This window comes from Conger conger, chromosome 5 (genome assembly GCF_963514075.1).
Source record: "Conger conger chromosome 5, fConCon1.1, whole genome shotgun sequence".
Taxonomy (NCBI): Eukaryota; Metazoa; Chordata; class Actinopteri; order Anguilliformes; family Congridae; genus Conger; species Conger conger.
Genome location: NC_083764.1, coordinates 55,656,580 through 55,677,625, shown reverse-complemented (window position 1 = coordinate 55,677,625; position 21,046 = coordinate 55,656,580). Strand labels below are relative to the sequence as shown.

Genomic DNA, 21,046 nt, shown 5'->3' with positions numbered 1-21,046 from the left:
TTAGTTAGATTGGTGTCTTGTACAGCTTGCCTGAGACTAGCATCCATCGATCATGTTTGCTACTGATATGTATCAGTAACCTGAGCAGCAAGGTTGAATAAATCCTTTCCTCATTGCACAATGAGGTCAAATAGTTTCCAGGCCTCCTTTCCATCAAAATGTCTCATGAATTTTAACCTAAACCTGCAAGTGTTCAGAATATTCCTCGGATTGTTTTGCAAGTTAAATTTAGAGAACTGCTGAACTCATCAAACAATTAAATAAAGAGGATTAACGATCAATACTGGCATTTAACTGTGAGTGAAATGCTGATGGCATGGCTCCAGGCACCAGTGCCTTCATACTTGTCCCTTGTCATTATAACACGCAGTAACATGAACACTCCCCTCGGCTTGAAGTGTGCAGCAACACCGCTGTCACACGCTGTTGAGAACAAGCAAAAAAAGGGCTTGTAGTGTTCTGCACGCGGGGCTACGCTCTTGTCATGGATAGCAGTAACACCACGGAAAGAAAACAAAGAGTTGCCAAAGAAGCAGCAGCAGCTCATCCGCTCAACATCGATTTTCCCTGTTCCCACCCGCTGGCTGTTTGAGGAAGGGGGAAGGACCCGGGAGGCCCGGCATCGGAGGGTTGAGCCAAATCAGCTCCTTCGAAAGCCTTTCCCATTCCTGTTCTCGTTTGTTTGCCCCAAGGCAAAGACCTGAGGTCTGAGGTAGCGGGGAACTCACACTCCCCATACCAATGGCAGGGTGCAAAGTCTATCGGCCATCCCGCCTTTGGCACTTGGTATGGCGGGTGGAAAGGTGCGAAGGAGTGAGTGGACCACTGCCGGGGGCCCAGCCACCCTGGCTCATGCCTGGCGGCCATTTTGTGCCAGAGCACTCGATGAGGGGGAGATATAATTAAGTAAAGACTTTAATGGCTTTACTCTGGAAGTGTACTTCCATTATTACTGGGTTGTCCTTCCTCAAACAGAAGATAGTTTACTTAGTCTATAGTTTAAGTTGAATTTGGTGCAACTAACCACAGATTTTTTGCATAAATCATTGATGTTTCAATCAGAGCTGCCCAACTTTGTTTCATACTGTAAGTTTTCATTTTAAACCCTAATTCAGCACACCTGATTCTACTAATTAGCAGTCCAACAAGCTCTCTGGCTGTTGAATGGGGTGTGCTGTGTTCGAATTGGAGTGAAAACAAACAGGACAGTATATTTCTGGAAACATGGGTGTGCCTTCTCCACCAACTTGGCTTTCACAGTGATTGGGTCCTCTGCTCTTGACAAGATCGATCAGCCCTGAACGTCCACAAACATATTTTGATATGAAGTGTAATCCAGGAGAGGCACCTATAGTTTGCTCTAACTCCTCTTGTATGCCAGTTTAGCTGTGTGCCAACGGAGGACGATATGTGAGACAGTGTTTGCTCCAAGGGGGGAGAAGGAAGAAGGGGGTTTCCGCAGGGTCTGCCGTGGTATACTTCACTCGGAGGCATCGCCGCTCTATCCTCCAGTTCAACCAAGGCAAGATGAGTAATTGGGATGGAGAGATCACAGCTGATATATCACTGCATGAAGAATTAATTTGATAGTGTGGACAGCTCTGAAAAACAAAAACACCCATGAGAGTAGTTTCAGGCTTTAATATCGCTTCCAATACAACAGCTGCGTCATATTGATCCTGCTTTACCGACTAATTTCTCTTATTTCTCTTTTTTTAAATATTAAATCTGTGTTTTACCAAGGACCTGCCAACAGAATAATGGCTAACCCAGTAATATTAGATTTTAGCTTTGGATTCAAATTTCCATTCTCCATTTAGTCATTTAACAGCCACTTATCCACCGTGACAAACAATGGTATTAGGCATCTATTTAAAAAAATAGTGGTTGTTGTGGCTATATAAATAGACTTGAGTTAATGAATAAAATCTCCATTAAGTTTTAATGAAGACTCACTTGTCTAAACTCCATATGGAAGTGTTTGTGTCTATCACGTGGATACTGCTCAACACAAATGATCATGTCTAATATTCATCATAATAATGCTAAGCTTGTGAAATGAGTAAAAATAATGTACTTTTCAAATTGAAAAGTTTTCCTATTTAAGAAAGGTTGTTTTAAAACAGTAAGAATGCTAATCTTTGCTTAATCAGTACTGTTACAGTTGCACTTTGGTCACTGCTAATTCACGGTGTAGTTGAGAAGCATATGTTTACATATTATAGTTCTTTAAAAGTTAACACCGTAGATCATTATGTTGTTGTTTGACTCTCGGCATTTATTTCTATTTTGTCTCATCAGTATGTGCTTGTTTCTTTTGAAACAGATCCAACAGTTTATTTTTCAAAGAAGCTTTGGAGCATATGGGCTTCTCAAAGCAAAATTCAGGCACATCTGTTGCAGTGATTTTGCTTACACAGCCAATTGTTTAGAGGCTAGGGCACTGTTGACAGAGAAAGGCTACAAATTATAAGCAACAGCACCTGTTTTGTAGTTGTTTTATGTGTTGACAGTAAACTGGACATTGATAATCATATACTCTTGGGTAAAATAAAGTTAAAGCAAAATAAACACATCTGTCACAAGGGACGCTAAGCTGTGACATTTACGTTCACGCAAAAAAAAAAAAATTGTAAAAAGTGCAGTTGAACTGTATAAACACTATCCAGCATTAACACTCACCCTCAGACTCAGGCATAAAACATCTAGTTAAGTAAAAGGAAGAGCTGGCAGAAAATAGTCTTGGATGGATGACAAAAACATATTTTAGTGAACATATTTAAATTTTGTTTTTATTGCATGATCTTTGTCGTGTTTCAGCATAGTTGCATGTATGGCTCTTGAGATTAAAACCATTGACTTATTTACCCCTTACAGGGGACAGAAATTATTTGCTGATGATAAATTTTTTACCCACAAACCACCACTACCACCCTGTTTAATCCCCAATTTGGAATTGTAGCATTATAATTCTGCATCTCAGACAAGCATGTTTGCGCCATCTTAGACCACTGCAGCAGTGTGTGAATGTGGCTAATTTCCAAACTGAAATACACACAGTGCTACACATGTCTGACTGACAACCAGAAACCTGCGGGTGCCTGGAGAATGATTGAGAGCAAATGCAGGGATGTCCTGAGGAACCAGGTGGACATAATCACACTTGAAGCCAATTGTGTCCAGCAGCATTTGATATCCAGTCTCGGTCAGTTATTAACTTATACCATTATTGAACTGCCAATATCTAAGATTAAGGGTTTAACTTTGGCAGCAAAGCCCTCAGGTGTTAGCAACATAGCAATTCTGGATGTTGTATGTCATTGCATTTCACTAACACGTGTTGGAGATTTGCATGCACTCTAACACATAATGATTATACAGTAATTCAATTAAATTTCATAATTGAGATGTCATTCCACTGCCATAACCATAGAAACAAAAGGTAATAACGATATTGTGCTTTTAACACGCATGTTGGTTCACATGGCAACAAGATAAATGTAAGGGGTTTGCTGCTTGGAACCATATAAACTCTATTAGCACCTCGTGCATTTGATAGAGGGCTCAAGCACAGAAAGTGAAATGTGAAAAGGCTTTTTTCTCAGTCCTGAAGGGGAGTTCTGTCATGTCCTTTTCACCGCCGTGGCCAGGCTGAGGGGCGGCTGACACCAGCCCAGGGAGCGATCTCGGACTGCGCTCAACGCCCTTTCCCGCTCCCGCTCTCCCCCTCTCCCGCTCCTCCTCTCCCGCTCCTCCTCTCTCGCTCCCCCTCTCCCGCTCCTCCTCTCTCGCTCCCCCTCTCCCGCTCCTCCTCTCTCGCTCCCCCTCTCCCGCTCCTCCTCTCCCGCTCCCCCTCTCCTGCTCCCCCTCTCCCGCTCCTCCTCTCCCACTGCCCCTCTCCCGCTCCCCCTCCCCCGCTCCCCCTCTCCCGCTCCTCCTCTCCCGCTCCCCCTCTCCTGCTCCCCCTCTCCCGCTCCCCCTCTCTCCGCCAGTGGCTGTGGAATAGCACCTCCGCTCCGCGGGACTGACAGCTCTCAAACGCCTTCAGTCGGCAGCACCACTTGACATTTGGTACTCTTATCCCCCCCTCCCCCAATTAGAGCCTTCGCTGGCCGCGGCCTGTCACCGATGCCTGGGCAATTATTCACCGAACACGGAAGGAATCAAAGAAGGGTACGCCGGGTTTTTCCCTGACAAGCGTGCATTCCTCCCATCTGACCTGGCATGCCTGGGGATCTGCACTGACAGCACGGGGTGGGGGGGATTTTTATATATATATATATATATGTTTTTTAAGACTTTCTCACACACCATCTTTGTGCTGAAGAAGATGCGCCTTCTCTTCTCTTCTCTTCTCTTCTCTTCTCTTCTCTGTGTCCTCTAGCAACCGGGGATATGTCTTCAGTGCTTCAGTGACTCCGAAAAAAGGCACACAAAAGCGCAGAAAAGACAAAGAAATCCGGTCAAGGCTTGGATGAGAGCACACAGTGCGGACGAGGGCATTCGAGGATAACGAATGTCAGTCGCTCCGGACATTTTCGAGAGCTGGGGGGGGGGGGGGGGAGGCTTGAATGGTCACCCCGCCTGTTTTATTCACGCCCCGAGGAACATGTCGGACGGCGCTTAATTTGCGGGGCGCGGTGGAGAGCGGCCATCTTGGCTCGGGCCCCGCGGACCGCCCCGGCGCTCCGGCCGTCCGTCAGGGCCAAACGCCCCGGCGCTATTTTTCCTCATTACCGTGCGGCCTCGCCACGCCACCGCTCATTTCTCCCACAATCCCTCAGAGGGGTCTTCTGCGAGCGGGAGCGGGACCGGGGCGCGGCATCCGTCATTTTTAGCGGCCGCGTTCCGTCCTCGGCCGGGCCGCCGCCCGCAACGCCTCCCTCCCCTCCCGCCGACTGTAAATCTGCCGGCGTTAATTAAAACGCCGTCTCGCCCCCTTCGTCCCGCGTGACATAGCGGTCCCCCCCCCCCCCCCCCCAAACCTCCGTGGAGCTGATGTAATGGACCGACCCTGGGAAAAAAATGCTGCCGCTTTGTCCAACGGCTTTGTCCCGGTATTAAAAAAAAGACATGGATCTAAAGTGGACCCCAAAGGGTGAACATAATAACCGGTTCATTCTCTCCTCTCAAGGAATTGCATTATTTATGTTTTTCGAAATAATAATCTGCAATAAATCAATAAAACTTATAAATAAACAACAGCTAAAACATAAATAATGTGCCATGTGCTTCCATATGAATGGCATTATGAAAGATCAGGAGGGCACACACACACACCACCATAGCTAATGGTAAGACAGTTAGCCAGAGAAAGCGCATAAGGTATCAGCCTTTGAAAGAAAACGTCCACAACAGACCGATTCATGGCACCAGAAGAAGATCATTATTGTAATCCCAGGCTGATGCTCACCCTGGCCACACAACTCAAAACACAATCCCCACCTCTCCATCTTCACCGTGTACCGAACATGTTATAGCCTGTGCCTAGATGGGTCCTCCTTGCCCATCCACCTGCTGGCTACTTGCAATCAAATATATACGACTGCCATCCATTAAATGTCACAGTTTCATGGAAAGTCGTATTGTTAAGGTCACCTGAAGGTCATGGTTACAGACCGGCACTGCAAACAAAATAAGGACACAAATCACTTTGTCCCTGACAACGGCATTATTTTTGAGAGGCAAAGGGCCAGACATGCACATCTTGGTTTCAGATGCACATCTTGGCGTAATTAAATGTAGTGTTTGGGGCAGGTTGAATAAGTTTGACAGGGCGAGACAGTTTGAATGAGCAGGCTTCATCCCTGTCTGAGAAAGACTGCTACCCTCAAGGTCTGGAAAGCATTCAGTACAGCTGGGAGAGAGAGATGCTTGAAAAGACCTTTGTGACTGAGTAGGGATCCAGAGACAGCCTGTCAGTTCCCTGGTCACCAATCAGCAAGTACGCTCAATCTGCTCCAGACATTCAACACTAAGTTAAACCCCGATTTTAAGTAATGGAAAACTATCAGGACACCTTGAGCACAAGCTGTTCCAATAAGGTGCTATCATTGTTAATGCCAATTCAGTTTTATGGGCCTGACAAATATAATTACCAATGTCAGACCAAACGAATTCAGTTATAACTGACAAGCTTAATGCAAAAAATAATAATAAAAATAGGAATTGGGAATTGGGAATACACATTTTCATTTGTTTTGTAAGGGACAATGTATGTAATTGCTATTTGGATATGTAGTTTGCCTACCATCCACATTTCCACTATTTATTTGACCAAATATAACAGTATATATGTTAGAAAATATGTGTTTTGAGAAATATATTGCCAAGAACAGCAATACTGCATGAATCATATTAACCCAGCATTAAGCTTCACAATAATAATGACACTCTACTGCATTTGTTTTAATGATATAAGTAATGTTTTATACACATTTAAAGAAATTGCAGGGGTTTGACTAAACCTAGCCATTCCGATGTGTCTTATTCTGAGGAAAAGAAAGATTGTGTCAAAGTCATCCAAACCAATTTATCATCTTATTATCCTCGAAGCACGACACCTGTCATGGTTAATGTCTTCAAAATCCGCAATAATTCTCCTCTCCTTTTACAGCGACAGCAAGGAAGAGAAACATGTTACACAACGAAAGCAATATTATCCCCGCTTCACTCCTTCACCTGCGAGACCTTTATGCGAGTCTGAGGTACACACAGAAATGTGCCTTTGAGCCAATCAGCAGTTCCGTTAGTTTATCTTGGAGCTGCAGATTGAGATTGAGAGCTGCTGGAGACATCTGCTTTCATAAAGATAGTCGAAAGACTTTGCCCTCCACCATAGCACAAGGGTTTGTAATGCAATTTCCATCAGTATAGCTTCCCATATCAGTAACTTCCAAAATGGAGGCAAGTGAACACAACACAGATACAGGACACAGCAGTATTCAAATGACATTTTCACGATACATGAACATTTAATTTTGTCAGAGGTCCTTCTGCGTTGCATAGGAGGCAGAGAAAGACGTGAACGCAGTAATTTCAAAGAGCAAAGGAAACATATCCTGCTCCTCCACCCCTAACCACTGAATTGTTTTATGTCTGGATAGAAACCTTGAAACTACCTCTTTGGGACTGAAACATTTGGCTGCTGGCAGAAAATTAAAATAGTAAATCTAACTGACTGGCTTTGACGATCATGGCGACACTATCAGCACTGCACGGTCACGGTAAATGGCTGAGAATGATCAACCTTGATACCTGCTGTGCGCACAACAGAAGGATCGACATGATGGTTATGAAGAGTTTCCCTTTGCTGTGGGCATCAAATAGCTTCCATTTTTTCTAAAGCGCATACTGTACATGCTCTTAGAGGGTAAGCAGTCCAACAAAACATTAACTCACTGAGCATAGAATACCATATAAATTGCATGGAAGTGAAACAGTTTTCAATCACTAATTGCTAATTAAACATGTCAGTCAGTATCAATACGGTTATGAAGATGCGGACATTCCGTTCTGTACTTCACTAGAGGCAAACACAAAATGTATTGCTGGCTTTTGGATTCTGTTCTTTCTTCATCTCTTTTCACCCACTATTTTGCCACAGTCTATCAGGCACAAAGTGGGCTCTCCAGAATCTCATTCTGTACTGCTAGGAAACGTTGCCTTTGAGACAGAAGACTTATGCAGATACACTTTGTGTTTGCTACCAGATACTTTTCATTTTAATTAGGCTGATTTAGATCCAGGCTCAAACAGCTGAAGGAATCGCTCATCTTCACAGGAAACCATAATTGGGTGTTCTGTTCATTCAAAGTTTAGAAACATCAAATAAAGTAGGTTAATAATGACTTAGAGCACTGATATATGTATGTAGGCTATATGGTTTACATCTTGCGGAGGCTAGGCTCGGTTTGCGGGAAGGAAGCAGGGTAATCCGAGGACCACGCCTACTGGTTAAGTTGGCACACGTGGATAGCACTACCAATCAGTCCAGGAGTTAGAATAGAACATGTGCTTCTTTCCACAGTAGGTGGGTGAGACTGTGGAAACATAGCCACCAAGAAGGAGCTGAGCGCCCGGTAGAGTGAGCTTAAAAGCTGTTCGATTTGTGTTATATTTCAGTTATTTTCTATCCGGATCCCATGAGGGTGACGGACAATGCCCTTCTGTTGGTTTTGTTTGCGCACTCATATTTTCTCTCTCTCTCTGTACACAATCAAAATAAACGTCAGTGTAAACGGCGTTTTCCATATCTCCCTGGGTCCTCCCAGTGTGACAACACCTTTCTTACATCTTAGATCTCAGTACATATCTGAGCTTAACTGGTGAATGGTCCTTAAATAATACCAACAAAGCTTGAATATATTGTGCTTATTCATCAACCGTTATTGTGCCTGTATCAGCAGGTTCACAATGCCAGGGACTGTATTCCCACATCGGATACAGTTTTGTTGTAGTAGTGCTCTCATCAGTCCCATAATAGTGTATTCTATTTCTTCACGCATGAATGATACTGATAAGATAACTGATACCGTGGGCTGCGTGTTGAACCTGATGCATCCAAATCGTTGTGGAGCACCAGCGTATTGTCTATCTCACTGGATACACATTTTCAATGACCAGCTGTGGGGAATTATACCTCCCCTCTATTTTAGTCAAGGGGGAAAGTGCCCAGAGCTATCCTGCTGGCAGCATGCACCATTTCCCATTTCTCAGTGAATGCATTGCCATGAACTAGGACGTGTGTGTGAGTGTGTGTGTGTGTGTGTGTGTGTGTGTGCTCCTCTTCTGTTTGCGCACTCTGTTTCCTTTTCTCTCAGAAAAAGAGAACATTTCCACCAATCACAGAGCATGTTGGTAACAAGAAATCGAATAATGGCAATTCTGATTGGTCGATACATTACAGCGGCAGTCTTTAACATCTCGGCTCTCGGAAACATAGCCAGAAAGTACGCCGAAAGCGACGACCCTAATCTCCCATCTCTGCTTTATTATCCCAGTTCCCTCCCACCATCTGAGAGAGCTGCAGGACCCACACCAGGCATGCAGAGCTGAGGCTGATCAGTAATCAGCTCAGGCCGTGCCTTTGTGTTTAGCTGGGTCTGTTCTGGAGGTATAGCCCACCGTGACCCGGGTGGGAGAGACCTCCGTGAACACCACTGTCGGGCGTTTGCTCCTCCTCAACCCTCCGTAGCTCCTGAGGCCTGTCTTCCCAGATTCTGTGGGAGGCTCTCTGCCTGAGAGCTCCCACACTGGGAGGAGGGGGGGTGTTTTCAGGTTAATATGCGGTTTTTCACGCTTTTCGTTTCATCTGGATTTAAAATGGCCAGAGGCGGTTATTTCCCACAATGCAGCGGCTCTACGCCATGACTCTCACTGACACCCCGCCACAAGGTCTTTTGCAGCTGACATCAGTACTAGCCTTCTTTCTTGTTTATACATGGTCTGCGGACCTACATTTTAGGAATCTCACTTGGGTGGATGCTTTCAGTCCCAGAAATAAATAAATGTTTGAGAAAATAGAATGTCTGGTTGGTCGACTATTTTTCAGCAGTAAAGTGTGCCCTGAAATTAGGAATGGTTTTGCTAACCGGCTCCATTGCAAGAAAAGATCAGATCAGTTTCCGGGAGATTAGGTGAAAAAGGAAACAAAAGTCATGCTTTTTTTATTTTTTTATTTCTTTACTCTACATTTTAATCATTTTGTTTTCAGCCTTAAAGATATTATAGTAATTCAACAACAGAAACTGCCATAACAACTTTTCTGTGAAAAAAAAAAGCTCACATAAAACACCTATTTTATACAGTACATAAATCATAATTTAAATGAAAGTTATGGCATGGTTTTGACTGACAGCACAATAAAATGGGAGGAAGGGCATGGCTGCTATTTCTCATCCATCACTAAAGAACAAAAGGTGGGCAGGTGTTTTTAATGGGCCATTTTTAGCTGGACACACTCGGAAAAACAAATGTGATAATTATATTCTTTCACACTTTCTGTAAATAAAATGTTTTGACAGGTCCTTGACGTGTTTATTTGCTGTGATTCGAAAAGGAACAATCATGAACTGTCGAACGATAAATGTTGTTTAAACAATATGTTTATATCCAGAACAGACACAGTACTTCTAGAAGTATTTATTAGACATTATTTATTTATTTATTTACTGACTTACTTTATTTACTCATTTACATACTTACTTGTTTGTTTATTTTGTTAGTTAGTTGTTTATTTGTTTATTTGTTTATTTGTTTCTTTCTTTATTTGCGTATTTGTTTGTGTATAGCATTGTGAGGACAGTGCTTCGTTTTCCATCTCAGCCGAGGTGAACAAGTGGTACCACTGCAAGACGGACGCTCCATGCCCGGGGACAAAAGGTGCTTCGCGGTCCCCTCGAGACGAGGGCCCCGGGAACGAGCCTCTCTTCGCATGACTCAATCTGCCCCGACACCCCTCGCATCGATGCGACGGAGCCATTATGACAGCATGACAAAGGGCCTGAATGCAGCCTTGTCAGGATAATAAACCTCCTCTATCACCCGACGTGTACTCGTAGGAGGCAGGACCGGCAGAGGCCCATTGATTTCACGCACACTGCGCAGTGTTTACACTTCCTCTGTCTATTATCGTAACAGGGGACCGCTTGTTTTCTGCTATGAATAGCGCACATTATGAAGCTTGTTCTTTGAGAGACGTCCCATTGATCGACCCTGACATAAGCGGTGGCTGGGTTTTCACTTGGAGTTCATCCTCCACACTCTCGCTCTGTGTTCGCCTCTCTTTCTCTGTCTATCCTTTCTGCTCTCTCTCTCACTCTCTCTGTCTCTCTTCAGCTGACAGATTGAGCACGTAGAGAGGGATTGGTCTTTTAGAGAGGCAGAGATGGAGAGTGTTGGCACTCCAGGATTCTGTAGTGCTGATGCGGGATTTTTTGCTGGTGTCGGTGACACCGGTTGACCCAAGTCCCCGAATGCCACTGCCGAGACCCCCTCTGAGGGGTGACCTCGTCTGTGACAGAGCTGCATAACGATCTTCCAAAAAAAAGTGTAAAAGGCACCATAAATTCCCTCACTTATCCTTCACTTCACTTTTCATTTAAAACAGAACGTGTTGGCATCTTTAAGGACACGCAATCTCTATTTATCTCTCTCTCTCTCTCTCACAAACACACAAAAACAGAGAGAGAGATGCACAATTGATCTATATTTTACCTTTCTTGATAAAAGAGCTAAGCGTATGTCTCAATTATTCTCAGAAGATATGTTGATAACTCAGACAGCAGCCCACAGACTGCTCTCTCCTTCACAATCAGAAGCCCTATCTCTCCCGGGCTGGAGAAGTGCGGAGTGTGTCAGCGCTGCAGCCTGTGGTTTGGTGGGGTGTAATAGCAGACTCTCCAGATTGATATCTCTCTGATAGCACGCCCGGCTCGGCGACCCCACTCCTCGACGGCGGTTGGCTGTAATCAGCGATCCAGGAGGGCGGCCTTCATTACCAGCCGCTTCTGCCTTCACCTCGCCTCATTGCACAGCCCCATCGACTGCCGGAGAGAAGTGGGGGACACGGCCCTCAACCTGCGGCCTACACCCGTCCTTAACTTTCGTTTACCAAGAAATACAGTCGCTAATGTTCCCCCTCAGAAACACGGGCCCGGAATCAATCTACACCTGTCCTTTAACTTTCATTTACAAATAAATACAATCGCTTCTCTTCCACCTCAGAAACATGGGCCTAGAGTCAATCTAAACCTGTCCTTAACTTTCATTTACAAATAAATACAATTGCTACTGTTCCCCTTCAGAAACATGGGTCAGGAATCAATCTACACCTGTCCCTAACTTTCATTTACAAATAAATACAATCGCTACTGTTTCCCCTCAGGAACATGGGCCTGGAATCAATCTACATCTGTCACTAACTTCCACTACAAATCAATACAATCACTAGTTTTCCCCCTCAAAAACATGGGCCTGGAGTCAAACTACTTAACTTGGTCCTTAACTTTCATTTACAAATAAATGCAATCACAAGTTTTTCAAAGAACATATGCTTGGGTTCAATCAATGTTTGCCCTTAATGTTGGTTTACAATTTTAAATTTTTTAACAAAGGTAAAGCTTTTCTTAAATTTGCTAGTCAATACAGGCCACAGTTCTGAATGTGTTTGCTTGATGATTTTTGAACTCGTGAGTGTATGAAAAAAGAAACACTGCCGTTTGTTTCCGAATCAAAGAAGCATAATGTTTCTGGAGCCTGATCCTTGGCCATTCCCTCTGTGACCGGCCATGTTTGAACACAGGCATTTTAACCGGAAAATTATTTTTAAGCACAGCTCACCTCTCAGTCGCTTGGAGGAGTATCCTGGACCGAGTGAAACTTCCTGGAAGACAGAAAGATGAAATAAACAACCTGATATAAAGTACAGATACAAACATAACTCTGATAATACTGACAAAGTAGTAAATAGGGTGAATTTAGGACTTCTTTGTCAATTCAGTTGCTGAGTCTGCCCTCACCACCAGTTTGGTGTCTCAAATTACCTGAATTCACCCTACTGTCTGTTATAATAGGACTAAGCATTTGTATAAACAGCAAGAATGGCATTGCACACAAAAGTGTTTTTCCATCATTTCAGTGCCGGTCGTTGCAAAACTACATTAGTTAATGACAGAGCAATATAATAATTTCCGAGAAGCGCGCATGCAGTGAGTTTCGGTGAGATGTGGGCAGAGCTAAGAGGCCACAGCAGCACCAGCCATCATTACAGAAATGACTGCTCATTTATCTGTGCTGCCACATCATTGTTTTTCATATTCAAATAGTACTTTCCCAGATCATTAAGGCCTATAATAGTCATCTACTCCTTGAGCGTGAGATACTCCCATTCCCATGAGAATCTGAGAGACTTAGATATGCTGTATAATTACCGCATAAAAATATTCAACAGCTTGAAGAAATTTAGAGATTTTGTATAAAAATCATTTTTAAAAAATGATTCCATTGCTGGAACTGGCACCCTAAAAAAAGAATAAATAAAGTGACCCGTTCTGACTGTGACAGATCAAACAAGGTCTGACAGAGCAAATACTGTTTTATCAGCGTACAAATACTGACCAAACCTCAACTTCAGACTCCAGCGATAAATAAGGTGAAACTCTCTGGTAAATAACAATCATCACTGCTCAAATATCTACTCCTGGCCATACCTATCTGAGCAAATAGCCATTACCGGTCATCAAATAAATGTCACTACCTCTCAAATAACAATCTCTCCCATTCAAATAAAACAAAAAAGAAAAACTTGCAAAGTTACAAAAGACAAACTAATGCGATGTGATTCTGACAAGTAAAGCTTTACTTTGTACAAAAAACAAAATGCATCCCTTATAAATCCATTAAATCTTTTCAACAAGATACTGTATGGGAAATTGAAGAAACTGTTATCTCTCCATTCCTTCTTCCATAATTAGATAGGAGATGTTTCTGTCAGAGAGCAAATTAGCATCTCGGGTTTTTATGTGTGCCACCTTAGGTTTAGACCCCAGAAATCTCAGCTCAGATAATGTCACCAAAGATGGCAGTGGGCATTAATTAACCATTGGGTAGATGTGTGCAGAGTGGTGTGTGTGTATGTGTGTGTGTGTGTGAGTGTGTGTGCCTGCATGCATGCTTGTATACGTATTTTTGTTTTGTGTTTGTTTATGTGTGTGCGCGTGCATGCATGTGGGCGTGACTGTGCTTTTACACTTGTGCGTGGGTTTGTATGTGTGTATCCATGCGTGCGTGTGTGTGTATGTGCATGTGTGTGTATACGTGTGTGTGCGTGTGTGGAGTACAATGTCCTGTCATTTCACTGCTGCAAACATTTGCCACCCCAAGCCTGTGTCGTACATAGCGAGGAGAACAATACCGGTTCCTGCATTAGCGTTAGCATAGATTTCACAGAGTGTGTAGTATCCAGCGGAGTCGCTCCCGTTCCTAATGGAACCTGTGACATAAATAGCTGTGGAAATGTGTTTCACCTCAGGGGCTTTTATGAAAGAAAACAGCAGGTGAAATCATTTCTCTTATTTAGCCGAGCGGCCTACTCCGGTTCGGCAATGCGCATTTTCACATCACAAACTCGATCAGAAAGAAAGGAATTGCGAAAAAACGAATACTGGAATTACTGAGAAGATCTCTTTTGAATGCGAAACATCCCCCACGACAGGTCGTCGTGTAGAATACTTCACTCCATAGTTTAAATACATGCTATCTGCTGTGCCATCTATGTGTGTTGGCCTTAGACACGAGAATAGGTTTTGTATGGTTGGAGTGGTTTGAGCACAAACACATCATGGATTTCATTCCTGTTTATTACTCTACTGCTTTGCCATTGGACAAGGTCACATGGAACTGGTCAACGGGAAGTCAGGGTCGACAAGGGTACGTGTTAAACAAGACACCGATGCGCTTTTACACCTGACTGCTTGAAGCCACAGGAGTTGGATTAGCGCTTAGCCTGTGCACCACCCAGGTTCCGGTGCTCCTTCTGGTTTAAAAGTCTCAGCCGGGTCTGGCTCAAGCATGGACTTGTTGGGGTAAAGCAAACGGAAGCCAGCAGACAGCCACCCAGCCCCTGGAAAAGCAACACTCATTTTCGCCCCGGGAAAGCAATTTAGCAGCTTGTCAGATTTTCTCCTACACATCTTTTTCCTATCGCGGCTTTGTATTGCTGGGATTTGATTATTGTCGAGTTGCCCCAGCATCCACGCGATATTGTTTGCTTCCAGTGGGCAGGCTATCGCTGGCTACACGCCGGGCTCACTGTATCATCTTGGCAGGACTCCATTTTAGTGCGCTGATGACCCAAAGTTTGAAAGGCCTGCATGTGTGGAGAGCCACGTTTCAGTGTTAAAATCAAACTTTCAGCCAGCAATAACTTCCAAACGACTGCACAGGCGTGGTTGGGTTATCTCCCAAAGGAAAGGTTACGCATGCCGAGCAAACAAAGCCAGCAAAACTTACTGTATCAGTTCAGGAAGTAATGTAGCCTGCTATGTACAAGAGAACTATGGTATGAGACAAATGAAGTTACTTTTCTGGGTAAAAAAATATATATATTTCTGGCAGACATTGCCAGCATTGAATTCTGGGACATCCGCAGAGACTCATTCATAATCCCTTTGTGAAAGCAACAAAAGCAACACCTGAATGTTTCACAAATGTAATTATTTTTTTACAACACGCTATTTATTCAACAGTAATAAGAAAAATACATTTCAAAAGCTGTTCTGTCCTGTTCAATGCAAATGAGCTGGGTGAAGAAATTAAGATCAATTTGGTATTTATTACACAGGATGGATAAAATTCAAAGTCAGTTCTCTTCTTTGAATTTGAAATGAATTATGGGGGAAATTAATGACTTATTGTGATGCTACAACACTGGGACAAAATAAATATGCAAAAAAACCCAAAAAAACAGAAATGTCTCTTTTGTTTGGGAACATAAAATTATAATATATTAAAAGCACATTATACTTTTATTAATGCCATATTTTCATTTTTCCACAATACCCAGAAATTGGAGTTTATTATGAATGGCCACAATAACGTTCTGAGCAAAAAATGAAATAAGCTATCCCATATTACACATCATACTTTAGATAATTTTTAATAACGAAAGTGCACTGAAGTACCTCCACCACTGTGTGCACCATAGCAGAATGAAGGGACAAAGGAGTTCATTGGGAGCATTAAAATGTCACCTTACAGCATGTTATAGCTGGATGTGTACATAATGCTGAATGGAACATGATCTTAAAGCATTGTGTGATCGGCTAGAAGCAGCCAAGGTCCCTCCCCTGAGTCCTCTCTCTAAATACCACCGCTGCATTACAATGTTGCCAGTTGTCAGCTCAGCTCTCAACTCCTGTGTCCACTAGAGCAAGAAAGTATTTCCGAAACAGGTGTGTGTGTGTTTGTGCGTGTGTGCATGCTTGTGTGTGTATATATCCATGAATGCGCATGCTTGTTTTACAGATTTACCATGCTTCTGAGTAATAGCAGACTGGAAGCTGTGGCCTCCTCGCAGTAGCTAGCAAAGGTGTCCCAGTGCCTAACTTTGCACCAATACAGGCAAGCAAAGACTACAGCGAGACCAAATTAAATTTTTACTTTATTACACCTGCTTACTCGTGCAATTATCTAATCAGCCAATTGTGCAGCAGCAGTGCCATGCATACAATCATGTAGATATGGGTCAGGAGCTTCAGCTATTGTTCACATCAACCCTCAAAATGTGATCTAAGTGACTTTAACCGTGGAATTATTGTTGGTTTGAGTATCTCAGAAACTGATTTTCATCCACACTGATCTCTAGAGTTTGTAAAGAATGGTGCAAAATAAAAATAAAATAAAATCGAGTGAGCAGCAGACAGAAACGCCTTGGTAATGAGAGACATCAGAGGTGAATGTCCAGATTGGTCAAAGCTGACAGGAAGGTGACAGTAACACAAATAACCACACATTACAACAGTGGTATGCAGATGAGCATCTCTGAACTCATAACGCATCATAACTCTAAGTGAATAGGCTACAGCAGTAGAAGTCGAAAAAATAAGTCTAATAAATACCTAATAGAGTATACTGGTGCAATGGAGCAGCACATCACCGTTCTGCTGTGTGTGAGTCCCACGTTCCCTTCCTCCAGAGCCCACAAGGTAAGGTATCAACTTTTCACTTGAACTTTGATTCAGAATTAAATGTCAGCTCGGCCTCCACATACATCCTAGAAAACAGTTTCAACAATCCACCATTAACCTAGAATACTGTGTTTGTGAGGGAAAGCATTAAGTTTAATCACCGAGTTGAGTCAAATTGAAGGCCACCATTTTTTATAAGGCAGACCAGAACTTTGTGTACATGCGCACACTTCACAATTCACAACACTTTAGCCACTGAGTAATTGTCTAAGGGGCTATCGTGGATTTGCCTCTTACACAAATCTTAAATAAAGGAATATCCTTCTCAGCCATGGCCTTGATTGAATGACAGGCACATCCGCCAAGATTTTCAAAACGATGTTCAAGGTTGGAATTTAGGGTCTTGATTCTTCTCAGCAAGAATGGAAAACTTAAGGATATGTTTTTCAGTACGGGTTTGTCATGAATGTTTCTATATGTAATGTATATCTGAGGGGAATAAAAGTTGTGGAAATGAATAAAGTCTTTATATGTTTTTGACAAATAAAAAGGTGAAGGTAATAAGCCTTTTCTGGACCTATTTTATAATAATTTGTATTTTATTATTTGACCCATTCATAGTTTAATTAACACATAATCTCATCTGATCTCCCATGATTCCATACCCAAGTCCTTCACTAAGTATCACAGCCAAAGTACAATTCATGACTGAATTTACACACCCTCAAAAAGAGCTTCTCAAAGCGAATAATGAGCAATTAGCAGAAAAGATTAAAGTTTTGATGTAATTCCATTCCATATTGTTACTATCAGCTTTTTGCTGAATAAAATATGGCTTATTTCTTATTAGATGTCGGAAAATGAGCTGTTTTGTAGTAGTATTTCTCAGTCGTCTTTTTTAAAAGCTATTATAGATCGAATCCGTCTCTTCTAATTTCAAAGCACAAGGACCTCATTCTGCAAAGTCCCCCCCCCCCTGACCTAACCCCCTAAATTCACCCACCGGTGAGCACATTAGCAAACCCACAGACAGGGGCCAATACATCACTGTTAAATATCGCCGGCCAGCTTAGCTTACTCAGCACTGGCTCTTAAGCTGCATCATCAGGGAAAGTCAATGGAGATCCTGACGGGAGAGAAGCTTCCGGCCCGGATAAGGATAAGGATTCTGGATGAGATGCATATCCGATCCGCCCTCCAGTGCTTTGACGGAGACACAGCACCCTTTAGATTTCCCACTGTATTTCATCATCCCTCTAATCCTGCTCGTCGGGGAGTTTGGAGAAGTCAGGGAGATCCAGGAAGATGGTAGGTAATGAAAAAGGGAAAATGGTTCACACTCAATAAAAGGACTACAGAGCCTCGAAAAAGTTTAATTCTTTTTTTTTTCTTGAAAAAAAAATGCAATAATGAATAATATGAATAATTTTTTAAGCTCTGTAGCTGTTTTATTGAGTGTCAAACATTTTAAGTTCAGTTGATGATATGTCACTGATTTCAACACACCACAAAAATTTAACCAGGGGGAGTGCGATGATTTCTCTTGTTCAGGTAATGACAAAGGGAAGCCGGGAATGCTGGGGCATAGCCGCATCATACGACGTCGCTTCACGTTGTGTTTGTGAGCAAAAGCATTAAGTTTAATCACCAAGTTGAGTCAAAATGAAGGTTTTTTTTGGAAGGTTGCCAGTTCGATCCCGCCCTGGACGTGTCGAGGTGTCCCTAACCCCCAACTGCTCCTGACGAGCTGATTGGTGCCTTGCATGGCAACCAATCACTGTTGGTGTGTGAGTGTGTGTGTGAATGGGTGAATGAGAAGCACCAATTGTACAGCACTTTGGATAAAGGCGCTATACAAATGCAGACCATTTACTATTTACCATTTACCATCATGGCAATGTTTATTTGTGCAACAAACATGTCTCTTTCTTCAGCATCACTGGAGTGCAGTTCCAATATACCATGGTTTTAAATAGATAGAAGAATACGCTGTGGTCTTGTCAGTCAGTCAAGGATAGACGAATTCTAGAACATGACAACATTCTTAGTTGAAAAAATAGGACAGGTATACAGTATTGTTTATTGTCTCTTTTAGATTGAAATTGACTTTCCATCACAAAGCTTGCTCTTTGACACTGATTGACACTGAAAAAACGAATTACAAAAAAAACCCCAAAATAAATAGGAACGCATAACAATAGCTAATAAGAACAACAGAAATGGGTCAGGATTATGTCACATTAGTAAATAAATCCACTGTTCCTCTTATTCTCCACAAATAATAGAGCAGGAAACACAGCATTTTACTAGTATTAACTGAATTGAAAAAATGTCAAATAACATTTATTTAAATTATCCAGCATGCAACATAAATCAACAGTCCTTCAAATCACGAAAGAAGGAATAATTATGATCTGTACAATTCAGTACAGAAACTTCATTAATAAGATAACTTGTATACTGTGCAATAATTGTATAAACCTGTGTTCTAAATCTACAATGACACAAAACACCTCCAACCATATGAAATGCCTCTGTGGTTAAACATCACACTGGAAGCCTATGCTTTTATATCAACACTATTTTTCTAAATGAAAAGCCCATTAATTTCCAGTTAAATAAATATCAACTCTAAAATGTCACGTAGTAGCTATTGCGTTTGTACATTTGTGAGTAAAACAAGAGATGAAGGAGTTGGCTGTTTGCTCTGAATGACCTCTTCGGAAACCTCCTACTGCATATTGTTGCAAATCTATTTGACGTGTTTTTATTTCCATTCTAATATGCCTTTAAAGTTCAAACATAAATATGCTGTATATTATTTACTGGTGGAGTACTGGCTCTGCTGCTTGCCATTTTCTGCTGAAAAGATTGTGCTTTTCAAACAATATACATTTATGCATTTTGAGTAGGAGCTTCAGTTAATGTTCACATCAACCACCAGAATGTAGATAGAATGTGATCTCAGTGTTTTGGACCCTGGCATGATTGTTGGTGCCAGACTGCTGATCTCCTGGGATTTTCAGGTACAACAGTCTCTAGAGTTTACTCAGAATGGTGCGAAAAACAAAAAAACATTAATTGAGCAGCAGTTCTGCGGGCAGAAAGGCCTTGTTGATGAGGGAAGGTGACAGTAAAAGCAAATAACCACACATTACAACAGTGGTGTGCAGAAGAGCATATCTGAACACAATGTGTCAAACCTCTGAGTGGACAGGCTACCGCAGCAGAAGAATAATACTTTTTTAGAATTAGAATAATTCTCAAAAATAAGTCTAATAAATACACAATAAAGTGCTCACTGAGTGTATATTTCCTGCACTATTGATGTCTGTTTTAAAACCATTCATCAATAACATTTTTTCCAAGAAGGGTGAAACCAACCCCGCAAGATGATTGGACTGGACTGGAAGATCTATGGAAAGCTCATTATGTTCCTGAGCTGGAGAATAGGTGTTCTAATGATGAATGAACAGCAGTTGGAATAAAGGGTTATTGACATGACCTTTGAAGCTCCCCCTAGTCTGAAGCTAATGGGCTGGGAAATTTTACAGAACGGAGTGGCACTTCTCCTCCGTGACATTTACATTAGCAACAAGGGTGCCCTTTGCACGCGTATAATGCACCTTTAGTCAGAAAGAATTATGTCTGTCTTTTCAGGCTTTCCAGCTATTTCCAATGAGAAGCTGAAAATCTATCAAATTCTGCTTCCTATAGGGTCATTTCATATAGAATTATAGGACGGTTTAAAGCAGAGAAGGGGTTTAATGGTATTCACATTTTTTCTCATTATGTCTTTTCATCTGACACCCTGATGACTAACCAAGACACCAATCAAGTATGTAGGAAGTCTTCACTATGCAACAAGTTTTCTACTGGGCAGCTGCTGTAGTCTCAAGACATTTCCATTTTACAGGAGATTCAACATGTCAGATCTTTAGTCCAGAACTAAAGACCAAATCATAGATTCAACTGTGTTGTTTTTACTTGATAATGTTTGAAGTAGTTTTCTGAGCACTACAAATCATGAAGTAGTGTGCTGTCACATTTCTCAGTAGTGGTTCACAACTTCATTAGTTTATGCCAATTCATGGAACCTTATTGCAAAGTGTTTCCAGTTGTTTTAATGAACGCTCCACATTATGGACTTGTTTGCTGTCGCAGTTTTTATCTTAAAGACACGATAGGTCATTTCAGACTTCTAACAGTCAAGGGAAGAATTGCCGCAACAAATACGCTCAAACCACAAAACTGTTTATCCCACCCCTTCTCTGTGAACACGCTGAAGTTGAAACACCATTGGCTGTGGTAATTAGAACCAATTTTCAATTATTGTACAGCTATACTATGTTTTGGTA

At 42.2% G+C, this 21,046-nt stretch overlaps 1 protein-coding gene across 1 annotated transcript in view; it reads right to left on the bottom strand.

Annotated features, from left to right (window-relative positions):
• The window catches only part of tnr (tenascin R (restrictin, janusin)), a 185,206-nt gene that overhangs the window by 120,388 nt on the left and 43,772 nt on the right, over nucleotides 1–21,046 (bottom strand). Inside the window, exon 3 of the mRNA XM_061242726.1 lies at nucleotides 12,343–12,385. Within this exon, the coding sequence (XP_061098710.1) occupies nucleotides 12,343–12,385 (43 nt within the window). The remainder of the gene's footprint in view (nucleotides 1–12,342; nucleotides 12,386–21,046) is intronic.